Source organism: Leopardus geoffroyi, chromosome D1 (genome assembly GCF_018350155.1).
Source record: "Leopardus geoffroyi isolate Oge1 chromosome D1, O.geoffroyi_Oge1_pat1.0, whole genome shotgun sequence".
NCBI classification, from domain to species: Eukaryota; Metazoa; Chordata; class Mammalia; order Carnivora; family Felidae; genus Leopardus; species Leopardus geoffroyi.
The window spans coordinates 39,352,304-39,376,298 of NC_059329.1; the positions used below are offsets into that span (position 1 = coordinate 39,352,304).

General features: G+C 44.2%; 1 protein-coding gene and 2 long non-coding RNA genes across 5 annotated transcripts in view; 1 reads left to right on the forward strand and 2 right to left on the reverse strand.

Annotated features, from left to right (window-relative positions):
• Positions 1-23,995, forward strand: part of LOC123601013 — an 89,316-nt gene that overhangs the window by 10,332 nt on the left and 54,989 nt on the right. The window contains exon 1 of one of the 3 annotated variants that reach the window (XR_006713924.1): positions 20,808-21,127. The exons of the other annotated variants lie outside the window; for them this stretch is intronic. This is a non-coding gene — a long non-coding RNA (uncharacterized LOC123601013). Of the gene's footprint in view, positions 1-20,807; positions 21,128-23,995 lie in introns of those variants that run through there. 3 annotated transcript variants of the gene reach the window in all.
• On the reverse strand, positions 14,318-22,510 carry LOC123601014. Its single transcript, XR_006713927.1, has 3 exons — positions 22,497-22,510; positions 20,238-20,241; positions 14,318-15,038 (listed from the first exon to the last, which is right to left on the reverse strand). It is a non-coding gene; the product is annotated as an uncharacterized LOC123601014 (long non-coding RNA).
• Positions 15,035-17,930, reverse strand: IZUMO1R (IZUMO1 receptor, JUNO). The gene is made up of 4 exons (XM_045483613.1): positions 17,649-17,930; positions 16,680-16,887; positions 15,667-15,804; positions 15,035-15,528 (listed from the first exon to the last, which is right to left on the reverse strand). Exons 1-4 carry the CDS (start codon positions 17,784-17,786, stop codon positions 15,260-15,262), a joined length of 753 nt encoding a protein of 250 aa, XP_045339569.1. The 5' UTR covers positions 17,787-17,930; the 3' UTR covers positions 15,035-15,259.

Genomic DNA, 23,995 nt, shown 5'->3' on the forward strand with positions numbered 1-23,995 from the left:
TCCTGATATTGGCAATTTGTGTATTTCTTTTTTTTTTCCTCATAAATCTGGCTAGAGAGTTTCAATTTTATTGATCATCTGAAAGAACCAGCTTTTTATTTCATTGATTTTTCTCTGTTATTCTTTTGTTTTCTATTTCATTGATCTCTGCATTTGCTCTTTATTATTTCCTTTCATCTGCTTACTTCGAGTTTAATTTGATCTTTTAAAAAATAGTTTCTTAATGTGGAAGCTGAAGTCATTGATTTGAGACTTTTAGTGTTTTTTAATATAAATATTTGGTGTTATGACTATCACCCTAGGTATTGCTTTACCAACATCTTATGAATTTTTAGTATGTTGTGTTTATTTTCATTCAGTTTAAAGTAATGTCTAATTTCCATTTTGATTTCTTCTTTGATCCATTATTTAAAAATGCACCGGTTAGTTTCCTAATATTTGGAATTTTTCCAGAGATCATAATTGATTTCCAGTTTAATTCTATTGTGATCTTAGAAAAAATATGGTATTAATAATACTTTTAAATATACTGAGACTTCTCAATATCTTCAAGTCTTCTATATCTTTATTCATTTTCTATCTACATGTTGCAATAATTATTGAGATAGGTGATTGACATCTTTGACTAAGGTTATGAATTTGTCTACTTCTTGCAGTTCTATCAGTTTTTGCTTAATGTGTTTTATAGCTCTGTTATTCTGTATACAAGCATTTGTGTGGATTGTTATGTCCTCATGATGAATTAAACCTTTACCATTATAAAATGAACTCCTTTGTCCCTGGTAATACTCTGTTGTGAAATCTACTTTGTCTGATATTAATATATCAATACAGATTGCTTTTGCATAGAATTAACATGATATACCTTTATTTTACTTTTTATTTATTTGTGTGTTTACATTTAAAGTATATTTCTTGTATATGGTTGGGTCTTCTTTCTTTTTTTTAATCAAAATCAGACAATCTCTGCCTTTCAACTAGAATGTTTGATCATTTATATTTAATATGATTAGTTATATGATGAGATTTAAGTCTACCATCTTACTGTTTTCTATTTGTGCCATCTGTACTTTGTTTCTTTTTTCCTTTTGTGTGCCATATTTGGGATTATTTTTTATGATCCCATTTATTTACTTCGTAAATAGCTAGAACTGTTTTTTTTGTATGGTTTGTATTATATATATTTAACTTATCACAGATTACCTTAAAGTCTGTGATATTGTGATTTTTAAAGAAGAAATTTATAGTTGGTCTTGTCCAAAGAAGACATCAAGATGGTCAACAGACACATGAAAAGATGCTCAATATCACTAATCATCAGGGAAATAACAAATCAAAACCACAATGAGATACCATCTCACACCTGTCAGATGGCTAAAATCAACAACACAAAAAACAATAGGTGTTGGCAAGGATGTGGAGAAAGGGGAACCCTCTTGCACTGTTGGTGGGAATGCAAACTGATGCAGCCGCTCTGGAGAACAGCATGGAGGTTCCTCAAAATTTAAAAATAGAACTACCCTATGATCCAGCAATTGCACTATTAGGTATTTACTCAAAGGATACAAAAGTACCTTTTGAAGGGGTTACATGCACCCCAATGTTTATTGCAGCATGATCAACAATACCCAAACTATGGAGAAAGCCCAAATGTCCATTGACTGATGAATGGATAAAGAAGATGTGGCATACATACACAATAGAATATTCTTCAGCTATCAAACAGAATGAAATCTTGCCATTTGCAATGATGTAGATGGAGCTAGGATGTATCATGCTAAGCAATATAAATCAATCAGAGAAAGAGAAATACCATATGATTTCACTCATATGTGGAATTTAAGAAACAAAACAGGTGACCATATGGGAATGGTGAAAAAAGAGAAGAGAGGGAAACAAACCACAAGAGACTCTTAACGATAGAGAACAAATTATGGGTTGATGGAGGGAGGTGGTGAGACATGGGCTAGATGGGTGATGGGTACTATGGAGGGCACTTGTGATGAGCACTGGGTGTTGTATGTAAGTGATGAATCACTGAATTCTATTCCTGAAGCCAATATTGCACTGCATGTTAGCTAACTAAAATTAAAATTTTATTTTATTTAAAAAAAATTTTAATCTTTATTTTTTTTGAGAGAGAGAAACAGAGTGTGAGTGGGGGAGGGGCAGAGAGTGAGAGGGAGACACAGCATCCGAAGCAGGCTCCAGGCTCTGAGCTGTCAGCACAGAGCCTGAAGTGGGGCTTAAACTCATGAGCCATGAGATCATGACCTGAGCCAAAGTCAGACGCTTAACGGACTGAGCCACCCAGGTGCCCCTAAAATTTAAATTTAAAAAAGGGAAAAGTACCAAAAAATGAGCTAAACATGAATTTTTAGGGTTGCTATGATTAGTGTGAACATCCTTTATGAAAGAATATATGACCAAATAAGAGAGAAGGTTATATTTAGGATGAGCCTTGATGAGTGGCAGTATGGAAGACATTCCAGGTAGAAAGATATCCTAAATAAAGGTCTGGCTTTGAGAGCACTGCCTTTAGAGGACAAAGGAAAAATGGGGGGTGCAGATTTATTATTAATGGTAGTATTTGGTGGTGGTTTTAAATTATGGGAGGTTTGAAATTTTTGAAGCCTAATAGAACAGCTAAAAAAGAATATGATTAAAAACACAAGCTAGAAAAGTTAGCGCTGGGTAAGCTTTTTAGTTGAGAAAGCAAGGAAATCTATAACCATCAGGGAAAAGGAAAGTAAATAAACTGAGAATATTTGGATGGAGCAAAGTCGAAGGAATTTAGATGTCTAGCACCGCTCGTTATTCCCATATGCCTTGATATAATGAGTAGGAATTATTAAACCTTTTTGAAATTATTCAGCTAGCTCTAAAATGAGGTATTGCTTGAATTCTTAGTTCTTTTTTTAGGTCTACCATAATGAAAACATATACACATTTTATGAAAGAAGAAGAAAGTTATTGAAAATAAGTCAAAGGTTTAAAATGATTTTTTGTGTTAATATTGTTTTAAGTTATTAAAGTGATTTTTGAGTTTTTTTTCTACGTTTGAATATATAATATGACATAAAAATCAGAATTAAGAACTTTCCAAGTGTTATTTAATAAGATGATCAGGTTACTTCAATTGATATTTTATTAATGTTATTTATTTTTATGTTTATTAATTGTTGAATTAAAAAGAAAGAAATAAATAGTTGGTTTCACCCTCATTTCTGGTATAGAGCTCCTAAAACCCTTGGAATACCCTAAGTGATGAGAGTGATAAAGGTGTTTTTGGTATGTTAATTAGGTTGACTTTTAGAAAGCCCATAAGTCATCTAAGAATACAGGCTAGTTGCCAGTTGAGTCACCCAGGTGATTAGCTGGTTGGAACTTTGAATCTCACCACCTTGCTTCCAGGGAGGGGAGAGGGGCTGGAGATTGAATTAAGTCACCAATGGCCAATTATGTAATTAATCACGCGTATATAATGAAACCTGCATTAAAAAAAAAAAAGGACAAGATTTGGCGAATTTCTAGGTTGGTGAACATGTAGAGATTCAGGGAGAGTGGGAAGGAAACTCACCCTTTCTCCATACCTTGCCTGTGCATTTCTTCCATCCGGTTGTTCCTAAATTATATCCCTTTATAATAAACTGGTAATCTGGTAAGTAAATATTTCTCTGAATCCTGTGAGCCATAATAGCAAATTAATTGAACTGAAAAAGGGAGTCATTGGAACCTCCAATCTATGACCAGCTGAACAGAAGTGTAGGTGATAACCTGGGCTTGTGAATGGCATCTCAAATATATGTATGTTGGGGGCAGTCTTGTAGGACTATCTCCAGGTAGATAGTGTCAGAATTGAGTTGATTATAGAACATCCAGCTGGTGTTGTAGAATTTCTTAGTGATATGGGGAAAACTCCACACAAACACATTGAAATTGGGTTCAGAAACATTAAAGTCATATTATACCACTTTACTATGGTATAAAAACCTTACAGTAACACACTGCCATTTCTCCCCCACTACATAATATTTTAAGGAGATTTAAATAATTTTTAAAGCTCTTACATATCTACTCAGGTAGTAAATCTTTCCAGTGTTCCTCACTCCTTTGTGAAGATCTATATTTTGATCTATCCTCATTTTCTTCTGCTTATTTAACATTTCTTATTGTATGGGTCTGCTAATAATGAATTCTTTCAGATTTTTCTAAAAAATATTTTGTAAAAGTATTTTGTCTTCATTTTTAAAAGATATATTAGCTTTCTAGGGTTGCCATAACAAAATACCCAGACTGGGTTTCTTAAACAACAGAAATGTATTTCCCCTGAGTTCTGGAGGCCGAAAATTAAAGATCAGGGTATTCACAGGTTAGGTTTCTTCTGAAGCCTCTCTGTTTGGCTTGTGGATGGCTGCCTTCTATGTCCTTACATTGTTAGCTCTCAGGCTGCATCTGGGTCCTATTCTCTTATTTTTTTTAAGTTTATTTTTTTTATTTTGAGAGAGAGAGAGAGAGAGAGAGAGAAAATGTGTGAGTGGGGGAGTGTCAGAGCAAGGGAGAGAGAATACCAAGCAAGGCTCAATCTCACAAACTGAGAGATCGTGACCTGAGCTGAGATCAAGTGTTGGACACTTTACAAACTGAGCCACCCAGGCACCCCCTTAATCTCTTATTATAAGGTATTACAAGGACACCAGTCATACTGGATTAGGGCCCACACATACGACTTTATTTTATTTTAATTACCTCTTAAAAGTCCTATCTCCAAATACAGTGACATTCTGAGCTACTGGGAAGTTAGGATTTCAACATACAAATTTGGAGGTGAGCACAGTTCAGCCCCAAACAGATACTTTTTCCAGGTATAGAATTATAGGTTGACAGTTTCTTTCAGCACTTTGAAGATGTTCTCCATTATCACCTCACTTGCATTGTTTACCATAAGAAATATGCTGTCATCTTTCATTTTGTTCCTCTGAATATATTTACTCTTTTATTTCTCTGGCTGTTTTAAGATTTTCTCTTTGTCCAAGTTTTGAGCAATTTTAGTATTATTTGTTTTGGTGCTATCTTCATGTTTCTTGTGCTGGAGGTTCAATGAGCATCTTAGATTCAAGGTTTTATCATTTGGGTCTGAAGCAGAAGTGATCTTTTCCTAGGACTCTTTATAGAATTGTGGCTCAAAAGATTTAAAAATTTAAACTTATTGGATTTTACCAATTTACCTTCCACAAAATGTCTACCAATTTACATTTCCATCAGCAGACAGTAGCATATTCTTTTTGATTATTGTCAATCTAAATGGTTATGAAAGTTCCTATTGTTTTCATTTGCATTTATTTGATTACCTATGGAATCAAGCCTTTGTTCATGTTAATGGATCATGTGTTCTTATTTTTCTTAATTGTGTTAGTCATTTTAGCTCCTGCTATACATAGCTCCTGCTATGCACCAGGGAGCATTCTATATGCTAGGGATAGTGCAACAAACAAGAGATAGGGGGCTCTCCTCTCAGGGAGCTTGCCTTCAAATGGGAGTTGGAGAAGACAGCACACACATGCAACTTCAGATGGTGATACAAGCTATACAAGAATAAGATGATGTGATGCAGTATATACTGGGTCATTGCAGAATGCTTCTCTGAAGATGTGATATTTGAATACCCAATTATGAGAAAGCCTTAGGTATGCAAAGATATGGGGCAAACTCATAAGAGGAATAGGAAACAATAAGTGCAAATATTCTGAGGCAGGAAGGAGTTTAGTCTATTTCAAGACTCGAAGAAATCCCATGTGGCTAGAGAATAGTAAGTAGGAGAGAAAGTCAGGAGCTGAGGTCAGAGAGGTAGGCAGTGACAGATCCATGGAACCTATAAGGCCAAAGGAGGCCTGTAAACTCCTGTAAGGAGTTGAGATTTTATTCTAAATGTGAATTGCTTATACAAATCATTTGCCCATATTTCAATTGGAGTAGTCATATTTTTATATTGATTTTTTAAAACTATTATTGTATTAAAATTATTAACATCTATACATATGTGTATTGTAGATGTTTCCCTCTATTTTTCATTTGTCTTTTACCTTTGTTTACAGTGTTTTAAAAATCCCTTTCCCTTTCCTTTCTATTGTGCCTTCTAAAAAATTATAGTAACTCTATTATTAATCTTTCATAACTCTAGGCTTGAGAAAGTTCTTCTACCAAAATTATAAAAATATTCACCCATATTTCCATCTCACTCATTACTTTCACACATCATCAATTTTTCCATTAGTTTTTAAAATTAAGTAATGTGTAAGACAAATATTTCTACCCCACCTCTGAGTCTCCCTGGAGAGACTAAGACCAATGGATTAAGAACTGGGTGATATTATACCTTTTACTTAATAATGAAAACATAGCAACATATATTATTTAATGTCTTGCTATGGCTATTTTGATGATCTTAGAGGGCCAAAAACCACATTTGGCTGGTGTTCATGAAGGTTAAACTCTAAACCTAACCATTGGGGAGAAATGGTCCCCTTCTCATTACCTTCTTTTGTTCTCATCTATGATCCAGATTTTAAGTTTATTTATTTAGAAGAAGAGAGCATGAGGAAGGGGCAGAGAGAGAGGGAGAGAGAGAGAATCCCAAGGGGGCTCTGCACTGTCACAAAGAACCTGATGTGGGGCTTGAACTAACAAACTGAGATCATGACCTGAGCCGAAATCAGACACTTAACCAACTGAGCCACCTAGGGACCCCTATGATCCAGCTTTTGGGAGTTCTCTGCTAAGGTACCAGGATCCACCCCAGGGAAAAATACTCCTTCCTTTTAAAGCTCACCTTTAATTCAAAGTGATCAGAGCCCGTTAAGTTCTAGAGTTCTCCTCTGTGAAGCAGGAAACAAAGGACCCGAGACCAGCAGCTTCACAATCAGAGACTGTTCTGGGATCAAAAACAGCTTCTGTCTCTGAAGACACAATGTAGAGCTCAGAAAAGGCCAGGATGAATTAAATTTTTTTGATTTTTCATTGCTGGTACTAACTCTTAGTCACTTTATTCATAAAATGTCCTCACCCTGAAAATAATCCTGTTTCAGTTTTTTGAATATCACCCTTGGGGAGATATTAATCCTCTGGAAAATTTACAATAACCATATGGCTAAGATAGACAAACTGCCTGGGCTGTGAATTTGGAAAGCTGGCTGTAAGGAGCAGCTGCCCAGGCTCCATGCTTTGGCCAGAATGCTCCCACTAGCCCAGTAGTCTGGGTTTCTAAACTCCCAACAGATGGCAAAGTCTTAATGTTAATTGAGTCAGTGGTTTATATTTGAAATATTTTAATTCTGAAGTCACTTTTTCATATTTTCTCCCTTTTTCTGTCTCAATGAAAAAAGTATCTCAACTCCTTGCCAAGGTCAACCTTTGCGTTTATGCCATGGATCACCCACCCATCTTTGAACTCATTCCCTCAGCTCTTCAGCTCTCTTTTAACTTTACCACCCATAACACTTTTCATTTATTCTACAAACATGCACCTCAATCCTTAAAATGTTCTTTAAGCTGCTACTCCTTTAAAATAGCTATCTTATCTGTCTTATACATTGTCAATGGAATTTAATGATTAATGCATGGATTCTGGAAGTAAATTGCCTGGATTTGCACCTGTCACTGACTGTGTAAACTTGGACAAGTTTCTTGATCTCTCCTTGCCTCCATTTATTCATATGTAAATTCTGGATAATAATCATAGCTATCTCTTAATTAATTAAAGTTAAATAAGATAACACATGAAAAAAATAATAAAAATAAAATAGTTACCTTATCCAAATTAGCCACCTCAACCAATCCTCTCTGAGTCCCTTGTATGGTTCCTTCCAAATGATTATCTCATTTGTATTTAATTATTGTTTACTCATATTTTTACTGTATTCCTCACTACTATATCATTTCCATGAGGACAGGAATCATGTTTGCCTCACTCATTATTTTATCCATGAAAATCAATGAAGACCAACCAAATGAGTACAAGCACAGACTATTTATTCAAACTTGCAAGAGTGTCAGTCACCATCAGTTGGATTTTGGCAGAAGACAAAGACAAACTCAAAGACAGACTCAAAGACAGGCAGAAGAATGGAAAAAAGAAAAGGATTTGGGTATGTCCTGATTTGATGCTATTGGCATGGGGAAGCTTAAGTGGCCAAGCAGAAATGAGCCATTGCATGAGATTGGTTAGGAATACACATTTGGCTTTCTCCAATTGGTCCTAAGTTGGAAATGGGGAGCAAAAATAGAGAAGTTGTCAGTAATTAATTAAGTCCTGGCCATTTGGGGATGATTATTAGAGGGGTTATTATTTGGCTTCCTGGACTGGTTGTAATGGATAGTAGTTTGACTTCCTTGACTGGTTCCTGCAGGAAGTAGCTGGCTTCCTGGGCTGATTGTTACAGGTTATAGGGCAGAGCCCTATATTTATAGTCTAGTTATTATTCATTGTTACTCAGTCCCTCAGTCCCCAGGACCAGCACAGTGTCCAGCATAGAGTAATAACTCAATAGTTTTTTATGAATTACTTTGCATATGGATGGCAACTCAGAATTTGATATTGCCCCTTTGAGATATAGTTCTTTTCATTTCTCCTCTACCCCTAGTTTCTGCTTTCCTGCAACTTGACTAGCTCCATTTTCCCAGTCACCTCCAAACTGTAGGTAAGTTAGAGATTCTCTGCAAGCTTTTTGGTTTTTTTGTCTACATTTTTTTCTTAGAAAACATGTCTACTTCCAAAGTGTCAAATAACACTTCCAGAGAAGTGATTCCAAAATTCTTATCTCTAGCTCTGACCTCTCTTAGGTACCCCAAGTCATTGTCTGATAAACAGCTCTATGCTGACATCTCACCAGCATCTTCAAGCCTATCATCAGCCTCACCTGTCTGGGAAGTCCTCTCTCTTCCTCCAGAGTTTTCTGTTTGGTCCGTTTGTAGCAAAAGCACTACTAAAAGTGCTTTCTGGTTCTGTGGGAGGGTAAATCTGAGGATGGATGTGAGCAGAACAGAAGGAAAGGTGGAAAATGCAAACAAGTGATTGGTTTTGTTGGCAGGAATACTGCCCCTCTGAGGTGCAAGAAGAGACTGGACACTCAAGCTGTCTCACGGGCTGGAGCTGGGGAATGTGATCCAATGTGAGAGACACCTGCCTTGGACACCAGAATAATCTCCAAATCTGTATCCTCCTGCCTTTCCCCACAAAAAAAGCAATGGGACAGTGGGAAATACCTAAGAAAACAGTAATTTTTGTGGAGGATGTCAGTGAGGATGGGGTGGGAAAAGGAGTGGACAAGGACATGGTTGAAGAGGAACAGAAGGGGTGCTCAGCATTCTTTTATTGGCAGCAGAGGTGGTCTGATCCCAGTGTATTCATGTCAGGCTGCTGTGAATTCCACACTTCTGTATGAAGTCCTATTCAGGAAAGTTATTCAAAAAGGAATCTTAAAGTAAGGGAAGCATACATGTTTTTATTTTTCACTGGCTACCCAGAACTTCCCAGCATTCTCTGAGAAAGGACTTGAACAAGATTTAATGTTCCCATGTGGAAAAGTGAATGGGTTGCATCCGGTAGAAGGAATGTCCTCCACCCAAGACCTGGTATAATCTAGACTAGGGAAAGTACCTCTTACAAATGGGAGCATCAGAGTTGAGTTTTCAAAGGCTGTTGCTTCCTTTGTGATAGTTCTCTCTCCCCCACCCTTCATCTTTTATGTATTTTGTGGCACTGTATACAAAAGTGTGATCCAAATTTCCATAGGATCTATTTTCCTAATTGTTTCTGCATCTGCCATATTCTGACAGTCTGACATATCCTATAGCCTGACTTAATGCCTCCTAGAGCTCTACTCACAATTAAGTTCCTACCATATGCATTTCGTATGTCATTCCCCTCCTATAAATTTCATCCTATATGTTGTCCTCAGCCTCTTTGTCTCCAGTTTGGCCCCCTTTTTATCTTCTCTTTATATAATGAGATATTTTCTTAATCTGCAGTTTCTCATTACAGAAGGTAGAATGAATTACTAGGATCTCACAAAGATATTTATTTCTAAGTGTTCCTTTGCTAAAGAGTGTGAAGGAGACCATCAGTGAACAAGAGATTTCAAAAAATATTTAGAAGATAGAGGCACCTGGTGGTTCAGTCGGTTGAGTGTTCGGCTCTTGATTTTGGCTCAGGTCATGATCCCAGCATCATGGGATGCTGAGTATGGAGCTTGCTTAAGACTCTCTCTTTCTCCCTCTGTCCCTCTCCCCTGCTAGTGCTCTCTCTCTCTCTCTCTCCCTCTCAAATAAATTTTTATAAACAAATAAATATTTAGAAGCTAGAGAACATATGGAAACACACAAAGGGCACAGTGGTGGCCAGAAGAAATGGAAGAGGCAGCTGAAGTGGAAAGAGGAGCTCATTTCTGGAAGGAAGATGAGCTCTTATGGGCAGAGCTGGCAGGCATAGGGGGCAGTGAGAAAAAGCCTTCTGTCTTCTGCTCAGTTCTGGAGCTAAGGTAACCCAACTTTAACCCCTGGAGGGAGTCTTCCCTGAAAAGTTAAATTCTGGATAATGTTGAGAATTCATGTATCATGAAATACATGGTATTGACATCCCAAAGAGAACCATCTTTATTCCAGTATTTGAGGGATCTGCACTCCAATATAGCTCCTGCCGACTCAATCTTGATAGACTACATATATAAATGGACAACGGTTGGGTGTATATAGAGTTTCAACCCATTATCTGCAGTAAGCAGCTCAGAAAGCCAACCTGCTATCTAAATTAAACTTACAGGAAGTTAGGCCGCTATTTTAACAACCAGCCCAGGAAGCCAGCCAATTACCCAATTAACAATTGGCCCCAACAGGCAGGATTTGATTAATGAGTGACAGCTTTCCTACTTTTTATCCCTGTTTCCAATGGAGGATCAACCAGAGAAAGCCAAATACACATTATTAACCAACCACCTAGGATGCCCCGCTTCCCGTTAGCCTGCCTACAGCTTCCCCATGCCAACAGCCTCCATTAGGGCATACCTGAAGTTTTCCCCTTCAAAGCTTTTGGGTGTCTGCCAGAACTCAAGTGATGGTGACTGACTGCCTCGTTACAGCAAGCTCTGACTAAATAGATTTGCTTGTTCTCATTTACTTCCATATTCAGAAGGTGCCTGCTAGCCAATAAGCCTTCCCCCATATACCCAGAACTCCCCATCAGCTTTGCTCTTCAGGGGCAAGAAGAGGCACAGATATAACCACAGGACACCTATACCAGCTAGCTAGAAAAATGAACCCAGCCTGTCATTCTTAAATATGGATACACAGCCAAGGTCACCAGACATAGAGAGAACCAGCAGCACACAGGGGAAGATTAAGATAAACAGAACAGATTGCCCTTGGAGGAAATAGGTCATTCAGACACTAGGGAAAAAAAAAAAAAAAGACTTAACAAAAATTCTGATTAGATCTTCAGTGAGAGTTGAGAAGATATTACATCCATTAAACCAAAAACAGCAGGCTATGAAGAACAAGGGAATAAAAAAAAAAACAAACTCCTGGAAATTAAAAGTGAATTTCCAAAATTAAAAAGATTGGAGGATTAAGAAACTAACCACACAGAGAGCAAAAAGGTAGCCTGTGTGGCAGAAAAGATAAGCCACGTTTGGAACTTCTTCATAGGCTTAAATCCAGAAATGGTTCCAAAGTGGGTACCAAGGGACTGGCTGGCTGGGGCTGTGTGGTTCTGTGTTAGAGATCCTTTGACCTGTGTTTTAGCCACATGCATAGATCACTCTGATTAAAGCAAATCAGTTAACTGCAAATCTGATCATTCCATTCCACTACTGAAAACTATTACTCTTCTAATCACTTATGGGGAGAAAGCTTAGTCCCCATTTCCTGCTCATAACCTGCCATAGCCTGTGCCCTTCCCCTCTCCCTCCATTCCCCACATTTGCTCCAGCCCCACTTGCCAGGGTATTCTGTATAAGCCTCATGAGCTGAGATTGTGGCATCAGACTTACCTGGTTTCAAACCCACGTATGTCTGACCTAATTTGAAAGATGGGGGGCACCTGGGTGGCTCAGTCTGTTGAGCATTCGATTTCGGCAGGGTCATGATCTTATGATTCATGGGTTCAAGCCCTGAGACAGGCTCTGTGCTGACAGCTCAGAACCTGGAGCCTGCTTTGGATTCTGTGTTTCCCTCACTCTCAGCCCCTCCCCTGCTCATATTCTGTCTCTCCCTCTCTCAAAAATAAATAAACATTTAACAAAAGGAAAGAAAGATGGGTACGAGTGTGGCTCTCAAAGCTTTTGGAGCCATCAGATCAGCTAATACATGTTAGTAGCTTAACAGAGCCCCAGGCACAGAGTAAGTGATCAATATATACTAACAGTTATTAGGGTTCCCAGGACTAGTCTTGTTTTGGCTGTCTCAGTTTTAACCCTACTTTATTTTTATATTTTTACCTAAAAATCCTTTTTAAGAAGTCATTAAACTTGGGGTGCCTGGGTGGCTAAGTTGTTAAGTGTCCAACTTTGGCTCAGGTCATGATCTCACAGTTTGTGGGTTCGAACCTGCATTGTGCTCTGTGCTGACAGCTCGGAGCCTGGAGCCCACTTCAGATTCTGTGTCTTCCTCTCTCTCTGCCCCTCCCCTGCTTGCGCTCTATCTCTCTCAGAAATGAATAAACGTTAAAAAAAAAAAAAGTCATTAAACTCTCAGCTTTACATACATACCCTCAGACACTCCATTCAGTCCTCAGGTTTTTCTTTAGATGTTTATTCATTTTTGAGAGAGTGAGCAAGGGAGGGGCAGAGAGAGGGGAGCAGAGGATCTGAAGCAGGCTCCATGCTGACAGCAGAGACCCTGATGCAGGCTCGAACTCACAAACCATGAGATGACATGAGGCAAAGTTGGATGCTTAACCGATGGAGCCACCCAGGTGCCCCAGTCCTCAGTTCTTAAGAAACTTTACCTAGATGTGTTTTTGAAGCCACAATTTATTGACTCATTTCAGAGCAAGTGAAATTCCTGCTTCAGATAGTTAAGTGCTTTAGGGACTGCCTGATTTTCATTCAGCAATTTTTCCCTAGGTTTTTTCTTTTTAATGCTTATTTATTTATTTATTTATTTTCAACGTTTACTTATTTTTGGGACAGAGAGAGAGCATGAACGGGGGAGGGGCAGAGAGAGAGGGAGACACAGAATCAGAAACAGGCTCCAGGCTCTGAGCCATCAGCCCAGAGCCCGACGCGGGGCTCGAACTCACCGACCGCGAGATCGTGACCTGGCTGAAGTCGGACGCTTAACCGACTGCGCCACCCAGGCGCCCCAATGCTTATTTATTTTTAAGAGAGTCAGAGACAGAGAGAGAGAGAGAGAGAGAGAGAGCGCGCACAAATGGGGGGAGGGGCAGAGAGAGAGAGGGAAACAGAATTGGAGCAGGCTCCAGGCTCCGAGCTGTCAGCGTAGAGCCCGAATGGGGTTTGAACCAATGAACAGCAAGACCATGACCTGAGCCAGAGTCAGAGGCTCAATGGACTGAGCCACCCAGGCGCCCCTTTTATTTCCTGTTCTTAACGAAGTGACCCTTTTCACTGGGGCTCAGACAGCACCCCCTTCGTGAGGACCCCCAGCCCAGGCCCTGTTCTTGCTTGGTCTCCATTGCTAGCGTCAGTCTCCTACTCCAGACTCTGAGCACCTCACGTAGGAGGTCCGTCCTCATTGGTGTTAGAACACGAGTGCCCTGCCTGTAAGAGGTTCTGCTCAGTGAAGGAACACAGTCAGGGGAGGCGTGGGAGGAATGGGGGTAGAGTTTAATGGACCAGCAGGGCTTGCTGGTGTGTGGTGAGAATGAGTAATCGTCAGCAAAATCAACTACCTCAGATGCAGACCTATTAGAAACCTTCTTTGTCAAAGAAAAGGTTGTAGGGAAGGCACCATCTGTGCTGAGAAGCTGCTGGGCTTCAGCCTCCAGAAGGTGCCAAGTGGGCAGGTTAGCCGCCAGTCCACTTCCAGAGAGGACATGAAGGCTGCCCCGGTGCCCCTTCTTGAGTTCAGTTCTGATTCTTATTCTTTAGGGGCTGGCACTGCCTGAGAGGCACAGACTAGATCCCCACAAACAATGGCATTGGCTTTTTTTTTTTTTTAATTTATTTTGAGAGATGGCAAGCAAGCAGGGGAGGGGCAGAGAGAGATGGAGAGGGAGAAATCCAAGCAGGCTCTGCACGGTCATTGCAGGGCCTGACACGGGGCTTGATCCCACGAACCGTGAGATCAGGACCTGAGCTGCAATCCAGAGTCTGACGCTTAACTGACTAAGCCACCCAGGCACCCCGGCATTGGCTTTTTCCTCTTTCTTTTTGTAAGTTAACATCAAGGGGGTCCAACTCCCTCATTCGTCTCAGGGGAGAGGGAAGCAGACACAGTCTTAAATAAAGGCCAAAGGACCTGCCAAAAGTCACACAGAAAGTGGTAGAACTAGATTAGAGCTCTGGCTTCTGAATTTCCAGAGCAGCGTGTTGTGATTCTGGGGTTCATCAGGACAGGAGACGCCTAAAGCAAGGGAGGCAGTGGCTTCAGCCTTGCATCCACAGTAAAGACGATGGTCTGGGTAGTCCTTACCCTGGCTTTGGGTCTTTTGTAGGCTGTACTGCTCCAAAAGCAAAAGAGGTTGTGAGTCTTCCCCCCCCCAGGAGGTGTTGCGAGGATAGGAGAGGGCCAAGCACATGCCAAGCAGCTGATGGTTATTAAGTAGCAACCAATGTTGAGACTCCAGTGCAGGAGGCAAACGGTCTCCCTCTTTGGACATTGACTCCCTGACCGTAGAGCTAGGAGAGAGTGGGTCCCACAGAGAGAAAGGGCAGCTGCTGTTTTATTGGGAGCACCATTAGCTCTGCCAGGGAAGGGGGTGGGCATGCACTGGAGGAGAGAGGCCTGGAGTCCCACCTCAGAGACCCCGACTCCAGCCAGCCATAAAGGCAGGAGGGGGCAGGTCACATTGACTCTCCCAGCCCCTGAAAGCAGAGCAGAGAGGTGGAGGGGGGCCTAGCTCCGAGTGTTCACGGCTTGGGCACCAGCGGCAGCCTCAGCGTCCCTACCAAACCCCTGGCCTGCTCTGCTCCATTAAAGGAAGGACCCAAGGGAGGAGGCTGCCACCGCTGGCCTGACCCATAGCGGGGGGGGGGGGGGGGGGGGGGGGGGTAGGGCATAGGAGTGTGGGAGGGAGAAGGGGCTTTTAGGATAGGAATGACAGGTACAGAGAGAAGGCCAGGAGACTGTAGGAGACTTCCCAGGGTGGGGCAGTGCTGGCAAAGAGGCGGGCCACGGCCACATTGGGGTTGTCCTGGGTGGGCTCAAACCACTTCTGCAGGCACCGCCCACTGTTCCTGCCCTCAGGGCTTGCCTTGAATGAGTTGCTCCAAATCTTCTCGCACAGGTCAGCGGGGGTGGGGAAGTAATGGGGGAAGGGGTGGCAGACGGCCCTCGCAGGGCAGCGGTTCTTCCCTGGGGGGGGGGGGGGGGAAATCGAGGCACAAAGTTACTTCCCAAGACTCCCACCCTCACGCCCCCATCCTTTGCCCTAGGGGAGCATAGGGAGCTCGCGCTTGCTGCCAGGTGGGGGCCCTGTCAAGCGCCACTCACCCCGACTCCAGTCCCAGTCGCCGTGCCAGTTGGACTTGCACGTGTAAGATGTCCGACAGTCTTCCCACCACTGCTCGCAGTCCTCCTGGCAGAGTGGCACATCCAGGATTCGCTCTCCTGGCCCAGCCAAGTCCCTCTGGGTGCAGGCATAGCAAGAGACAAGAATGCTAATAGCCAGGATCCAGAGATGATCAGTAGCTACAATGGTACTCTGCTGGTTACCGTTGGAAGATACGGTACAGACTCCTAGATACTGACTCCTAGGAAGTCTGTAAGCATTCCTTTACAAATGAGCACGATGAGGGGCGCCTGGGCGGCTCCGTCATTTAAGCGTCCAACTCATGATTTGGGCTCAGGTCATGATCTCACAGTTCATGGGAGAGAGCCCTGCCTCAGACTCTGCACTGACAGCAGGGAGCCTGCTTGGGCTTCTCTCTGCCCCTCCCCCCACCTCTAAATAAATAAATAAACTTAAAAAAAGAAAACCAATGAGAACAATGAGGCTAAGGAGGCTGAATGGTTTGGCCCCAGCTACACAGCTTCCTACATACAGGAGATGGGATTCAAAGGCAGCAAAACCTTGGATTGTGAGTAACTTGTTCTGCGAGTGTTCCGCAAGACAAGGAAACGTTTCTAATAAATTTTAACTTGATAAACGAGTGATGCCTTGCAATATAAGTAGTACATGACACGGAATGTCACATGATCACAGCTGAGCCAATGGTTCTTGAAATTCACTTTGATATACAAGTGCTTTGGATGGCAAGCAAGTTTCCAGAATGAATTATGCTCGCAAGCCAAGGTTTTAGTGTCGTCCCTTATCCTAAAGTTCTCATTGGTGCTCCCCTATGCTGCTCTTTGGGGCCCAGAGGTGGCTTTCTCTCCACTTTTTTCCCCAACCCGGCTTCTGACTCTGCTCTGGTCCGTAGGGGGACAGCGTGTCCTGCTCCTGCTAGCATCGTGGACCTCAGGCTTTTAGTAACAGGGCATTGTGTGGATGTGCCTCCTGCCTCCCCAGCCCAGCCTTCTGACCTTCCGGATCCAAGGTCCCAGGTTTGGGGAGCACTCATAGAAGCAGATAGCCTGGATGAAGTGCTTCTCACAGCCTGGCATCATCAACCCACAGTGAATCAAGCTGAAGTTGTAAAGCAGGGACACATCGAGGTGGGCTTCCCAGCTTGTGCTGGCCGTGCAGCAGGCATTGTCTTTCCAGGGGGTGCACTGAAGGTGGAAGAAGAAGCAAAAGGCAGGGGGTTGGATAAGAGGCAGGAGACGGAGGAGTGTCCAGGGCAGAGAGGTAAAAATGTCCCCTAGAAGAGGGCCTGGGCAAATGGGAGGACTTCAGGCCAGCAATGCCCATCTAGAAGGAATGGTGATAATATGTCAATATTTGTAGCCAAAGGGCTCCTGCACACCAATCTCCCTGCCACAGGCTGCTGCCATTCCCTAGAAACAGGGTTTCCAGGATCTCAGCTCCTAAAGGCAGCAGAGGAACCCCACAAGACCCAGAGGAGTGTGGGGCTGCACTGGATGGGAGGGCACCAGAGTTGAGAAGAGCTTATAGGTAAAAGTCAGCTCCACAACTCCTCCCGTGTCCCTGTCAGTTGCCTCTAGGGGTCTGGGGAGGAGTCACCTGAGTCATAGGTCTCCCCGGTGCCTATGGGTAGGAAGGCTAAAGAAGGGGGACCTGGTTTGTTTGAATGTATGCTGAACCAGTGATGGACCTCTTGGATCACTATCTGCCCCTGCCCCTGTCCCCCAAGTGGCCGGGCAGCTCAGGTATGGGGACGTGGAAGCACTCAACAGTTATGATCTCAAAAGGCCAAAGTGTCCCTCCAGTGGTCTTTGCCCAAATCCCAACATAAGGAACCAAATGAGTGAGGGTTGGTGATGGTTCAGAAGCCATCTTGGCATTTGTGTCCCTTCCCTGATCTGCCACAGCAGCCTCACTCCCGTCCCCAGGCAAGGTCTGGCCTTTGTACCTCATCGTAGAGCTGGTCTTCTGGGCCAGGCTCTCGCTTGTGGTGTTTGGTGTTCATGCAGACATTGAGCAGCTCGTCCCCAGCCCAGATGGGCACGACTGTCCACAGCCGTAACACGAGCTGCCACCACCGTCCCATGGCCTACTGCAGAGAGGAGACCCACCTGCTTGTGTGATAGACAGGATGCCCTCTCCATTCTCTCTACTCTCCCAGGGAGTGAGTATGGGTTTCAAGGCTCCCTCCCTCAAGTGATTATGACACTCTGGCTGCCCCTAGGACCTCTATCTGAGGCAGCATCATAAAACGTCAGGGCAGATGAAACAAACCTGAGAGTTCTGATGCCCACCCCCAATGGATGCACAGACACGTGAGTGAAATCCCAGGAAGAGACCAGCCCTGAGGTAAGGGAGGGTCTGGTGAAATGGCTCCAGCCTGCTCTGGGGGAGCTTTTCTTGGTCCCTCCCCTTCCAAGGCAGACTTTCCAACTCCATGACATACGGGCTGGAATTCAGAGCTTTAATTCTGGGTGAGGAACAGAGCAAATCACCAGATTCTACAGGGGACAGAGGGCATGGTGGGACATGGTAGTGTGACAAGTGCAATCCTTACACCATCGAGAGCCAGCTGTGATGGCAACCCCTCTGCCTCCACCAGCTCCAACCCATCACCAACCCTCCTGAGCAGGAGCCTGGGAACCCAGAGCCAGGGAGCATGCCCAGGCAGTCAGATGTGCCGGCCTTGTGCACCCAAAGTCAGGTCCTCACCACAGGAGTGAGAAGGCTGACTTTTCCCTTGATGTTTGTTGAGCACTGTGTTTCCCACTGTGTTCTGAGCAGTGCTGGTAATGTGAGGGAAGGAAACAGGAGACAAAAAGAAGAAAGGCAGAAGAGCACCGTGTCTCAAGTGCCCAACACTTTGGGAAACAGGGCTCCCTCAGCCTTCACCCACCCAGGACCCCTTGGCTCCCACAGTCCCCCAGGCCTTGCAAGAGGGACCACGGACCCATCAGAGTGAAATTGAAAATCTCAGGCCTCACCTGAGTTTAGAGCATCAAGCAGGCTGGGGATGGAGACCCCGTCCCGCCTTCCAAGCCTACCCTCAAGTCCAAATCTGCGGCTGCCCCCCTCCAGTCTCAGGCATAGCTGCAGCCATCCCGTATCTTTAAAGAATCTGGTGCATCAGGGGAATTAGAGGAAAGATGCTCCTCCTTCCACTGCTTTCTTCATACTTACTTTCATAGCAGGAGCCGCTCCCTCCCACCTCCAGAGACTGGAGGCTGCCATCTTGCTCATTTATCACCCACTCCACTTCCTACCAGCCCAGGTGCAAATACAGAGCTCCAGGTGGCTCCGGTTAAACACATCCATCTCACTGAGGTGAAGGGGCCTTCTGTGGTTGGAGCCTGAGGCTTTCACTTACTCAGAGAAGCAGAGACCAGGTAGTGGGTAGGATCCCGGGCTCTGGTCGGCTACTGACTTCCGCTCTTGGCTCTGCTCCTTGCCAGCTGGATGACCTGGAGGAAATGCCAAACTCTCTAAGTTTTCCTATCTGTATAGAGGGCCGTTTTATAACAGAGATTGCTGGGGGAACGCAGTGAAAGAGAAAATACACCATACGGACTTGGCATCGTGCCTGGCACAGAGTAAGTCTTAGCGGCTTTCATTCTTTTCCTTTCTCCTGTGCAGTGTTTCTCGCCCCGTTCCGCAGCTCTACCTGCCCCTTTGTCAGCTCAGGTACCTGGGATGCACCCTCTGGTGGCCTGAGTAACAGTGACCTCTGTCAGCCCACAGGAGCTAAGGTTCCTGCCAGGGAACAGGCACGACAGCACAGTGAGCCAGAGATAAAATGGGGCCTTAGAGACCCAAGAATTTAAAGGTGTGACCAAAGCCCAAACCAACGAAACCAAAAAAGTCCCTCCACAGCCCACAGAACTGTGTCCCTTAGCATGCAGAGACCCTGTCCTGTGAAATATTCTGCAAGTGCCCTCAGCAGTGATGATGCACACAAGAAAGTCCTTAACAAGGAGAGGCTGGGAAACTGGGACAGGACTCTTGGGAGAGTCTCAAAGGTAATGAAAATGCTGGAAAAGGAGCCCCTCTCCTTGCCTGTTTCTTAAACCCAGTCCCCTCTCCAAGGGACAAGCAGCCAAAGTGACTGACATGTTACCAACACATAGGAAATGAGAACAATAAAAGCGTTTTTATATTTGAGGGAAACAAAGCCCCTAGAAACGACCCCCAAGCTGAATGCCCTCCTTGATTTAACTGTGGGGAGGCTGAGGCTCAGCTGGGGAGTGGGAGAGCTAGGATCTGAACTCAGGTCAATACCCCATATCTGATGCCTAAGGACCAGCTGACGGGGGCAGCCTCCAAGACTGAAGGGGTAGGTGCCATCCAGGTCTCAAGCGAAGTCTGTGTTTTAATTTTTTTTTTCAACGTTTATTTATTTTTGGGACAGAGAGAGACAAAGCATGAACGGGGGAGGGGCAGAGAGAGAGGGAGACACAGAATCGGAAACAGGCTCCAGGCTCTGAGCCATCAGCCCAGAGCCTGACGCGGGGCTCGAACTCCCGGACCGCGAGATCGTGACCTGGCTGAAGTCGGACGCTTAACCGACTGCGCCACCCAGGCGCCCCGAAGTCTGTGTCTTAAAGAGTCAAATGCCACCATCAGATTGTGTGTTGGGAGACCTGTGCCAGCTTTATTTGGGAACAGTGATGGTTACCGGCCCAGCCTCCCGAGTCCCTGCCTTAAGCAGTTAGGAGCCCTCCTTTCAGGGTCCGATACCAAATAGTAACTGCATTTCTGAAGCCTGGGTCTCTTTCCACCAGCGTCCACTCAGCAGGGGCAGAGCAGACAGGCCTGTCCTGTTCAAGTCCTGACAAACACTCACGGGCAGTAAGCCTTGAGGAGGAAAGAGCGTTGGGGTTTAACATTGAGTTTGCTGTAAACTGTGGACGTGCCAGGGACAAGAATCCAGAAATGAAGCGCAGGAGTAATTACTGAAATGTAAAACAGGTCCTCTGATAAACATTCTTCACGTGGAGGGAAGGAGGACAAGGAGGGGCTCGCTAACAGTCTCTAGGACAAGGCTGTAGGAAATGAGCTAAAATTATAGTCTGTGCGGGTTCCGGGAGAGGGAGGGATTATGGAGGCTGCCTCTCGGAGAACCATCAGGCCAACATCTGCTCCAGCAAAAAGGCAGTTAGCAGCCCTTGAAGAAAACTCATTTTTGCTCTATTGTGATTGAGTCTTCCAGGGAAATCTGTTTTGTAACTGAAAGCTGATAAATTAAAGCTGGCTGTGGATGAAGCCATTGAAAGCTGCTGACCCCAAACAATTTTGCTCTAAAGAAACAAAACAGAACACTTAAATTGATGAGAGCAGAGCAGCTCTCAGAAAGCAGCTCTCAGAGATGTCTGACGGGAGGGAGAGCTGGGCAGGACAGCCCAGCCCCGAGCAGGCCACCACGCGTGCACGGTAGGAGCCCCTCTCCGGGTCCCCCCCACCCAGCTTGTGAGGTCGCCCAAGGTGCCCAGCCCCACTGAGTTCTGAGAGCAGACTAAGAAGGCAAGAATTCATGTCAGGAATCTCCTGGTGAGAATCTGAAGTCAGAGGCCAGCTGAAGGGGACATTGGTGATTCAGAGTTCTTAATGGGCCTTTATGAGTTCTTCTTTTCACCCCAAAATCTATTGGCCATCTTTGACTCGACCCTTAATTGGTGTGTGGCTAAGGCAGGTTTGTTTATCTCTAGTCCTCCTTGCCTCCACATCCTTTCCATCACCAAACTGTTGATTTAGCTTCCAGAGTATCTTAAAAAATTTTTTCTTTAATTAAAACACAGAGAGAGAGAGAGAGAGAGAGAGAGAGAGAGAGAGAAAGGGAGAGCATGAGCCGGGGAAGGGCAGAGAGACAAGGAGAGAGAGAGAGAATGCTAAGCAGGCTCTGTGATATCAGCACAGAGCATGGGCTCCATCCCTTGAACCGTGAGATCATGACCTGTGTCAAAATCAAGAGTTGAACACTTAACCAACTGAGCCACCCAAGCGCCCCCCTCCCAAAGGATCTCTTCAATTCAAATTCTTTTATCCCTGGTTCTTCCCAATTCCTGGGCTGTGACCACGCCTTGCCTCAATTACTAACTGGCTCCCTTGCCCCTTTCCAAAACCTTCATCCAAGCAGCGGCCAGAGTGATCTAATTTCCCAGTATTTTACTATGAAAGTTTTCAAACATAAGGAAAGTTGAGAGAATTTTACAGTGAACTCCCATATAACCACGACTTTGATTTTGTCATTACCCTCTTGCTATATTTGTCCCACATCTAGCTAGCCTTCTGGTCATCCATCAGTCTTCCTTTTGGTCACCAACATCCTCCTAAATAATTTGTGCATCCTTATCGTTAACCAGAGTTCAGTATTTGCCTGCAGGTTTTTTCGCTTCAAATTATTATTTTTTTTAAATGTAAAGATGATTGGGGCACCTGGTTGGTTCAGTTGGTTAAGTGTCTGACTCTTAGGTTCAGGTCATCTGGGTTTGTGAGTTCGAGCCCTGTGTCCAGCTCTGTGCTGATACCTCGGAGCCTACTTGGGATTCTTTTTCCCTCTCTTGCTGGTGCGCTCTCTCTCTCTCTCTCTCTCTCACACACACACACACACACACACACACACACACACACACACACAATAAATAAATAAACTTTTTTTTAAAAGAAGGTAAAGATTAAGCTACTCCCATGTTTAAAACCCTTCTAGGCTTAAGGTAAGTCCCAACCTTAACATGTCACAAGAACCCTGTTTAATTTGGTCCCTATTTACTTTTCCATGCTAACCTGTGGTCCTTTCTCTCACCTGCCTTGCAGGCAATCCTCACCCCTCAACATCCCTAACTTCCCATCACTCTCCTTTGCCTGGCTGTTCTCTCAGAGCTCACTCTCTGTGACTGGTAACTCCTACTGACCCTTTAGCTCAGAGGACAGATGGCTACTCAGGGAACTTGTGTTGTTCCCCCCAGGATTGGTGAATTGTTCTCTTGGGGTCTTATGCTCGTCACCGACGTGGAATTTGCCACAGGAGTACTCACAGTACCAAACACAGTGCCTGGCCCAGAGTGACTAGTCAATACATGTTTGCTGAGGAAATGGGCAGAAAATACCTGCATAGAATAAAACTATCCACGCGCTTCCCTAGGTTAACCTGACCTATCCTCTCTCCTTGCCCTTCTGTCTTCCCTCCCTTCCTTTATTCCATCCTCACCTGGAGTTTAAAATGACCTCTCATTTTCTGTTCCCTGTCTTCTGCCCTCACCATCCTCTTTCTCTCCCTTCTCTCCCCCTTCTGGCCTCCCTCCCCCTCCGACTTCCACCTGAGAACATCTACAGTTTCTGGTGAGTTCTGTGAGATCTCAGTGCGTCAGTGCCCTTTCATCACCATGTGAAGAGACCACTTTCTAGGTCTAGCCACCACAAAAGGAAATGAGTGTGAAGCCTGTCAGTGTTGAAGAGAGTCCAAGTAGGTTGAAACAGAAAAACATCAAAGTCCCACCAGAAAGTGATTAGCTGAAAACCGGAGTTGGAAGAAAGGTATGTCACAAAGAACAAATGTCTTTACTCGCCTACTTATTTCTCTTCTCAGGCTGCTGGATTCTTTTCCCTTCAACACGGTTTCCCCAGTGCCAGCGTCTCACTGTGACATCCAAACCAGGCTGCTGCCGGGCAGCTGGGAGATAGGTTTTAAGAAATCACTAAGGTTTGCAGTTTAAAATGTGCAGCTGAAATCAATACATTGTCTCTCTCAATCCTCCTGGCATCCCTCCCCACAAATATCTCTTGACCTGAAGTTTCACCCCAGCTACAAACCTCTCTCTCTCTCTCTCTCTCTCTCTCTCTCTCTCTCTCTCTCTTCCCAGGCTTGCTTCCTAAAAACACACCTATGTGTGTTCATTGTGGCTTCTTTGTGTCACCTCACATTCATTTATGAACCATTGGTGTTCAGCTTCTGCTTGCCATCCCATGGCATCCACTCTTGCCAACTTCACTAACAACCTCCAAATTGTTCTATCCTAGTTGACCTCTCAGCTGCCTTTGGCCAACAGAATCCCTCCTACCTTCTTAAAACTCATCTCCTCCTTGATTCCCAGGGCTCCTCTGTGTCCTGGTTTCCCTCCAACATCTCAACTTGTCCCTTCTCCGCCTCCTTGGTAGGCTCTATTTCCTCCATCTGCCATTTAAGTGGGTTTTTTTGAACGCTCTCCTTGGGCCTCTTTTCTTTCTACTGTCCATACTCTCTCTGTGCAACCTTACCCCCAGTGTAGCTTCAGTGATCTGTCTCCTCTCTGCAGGTGACTCTTA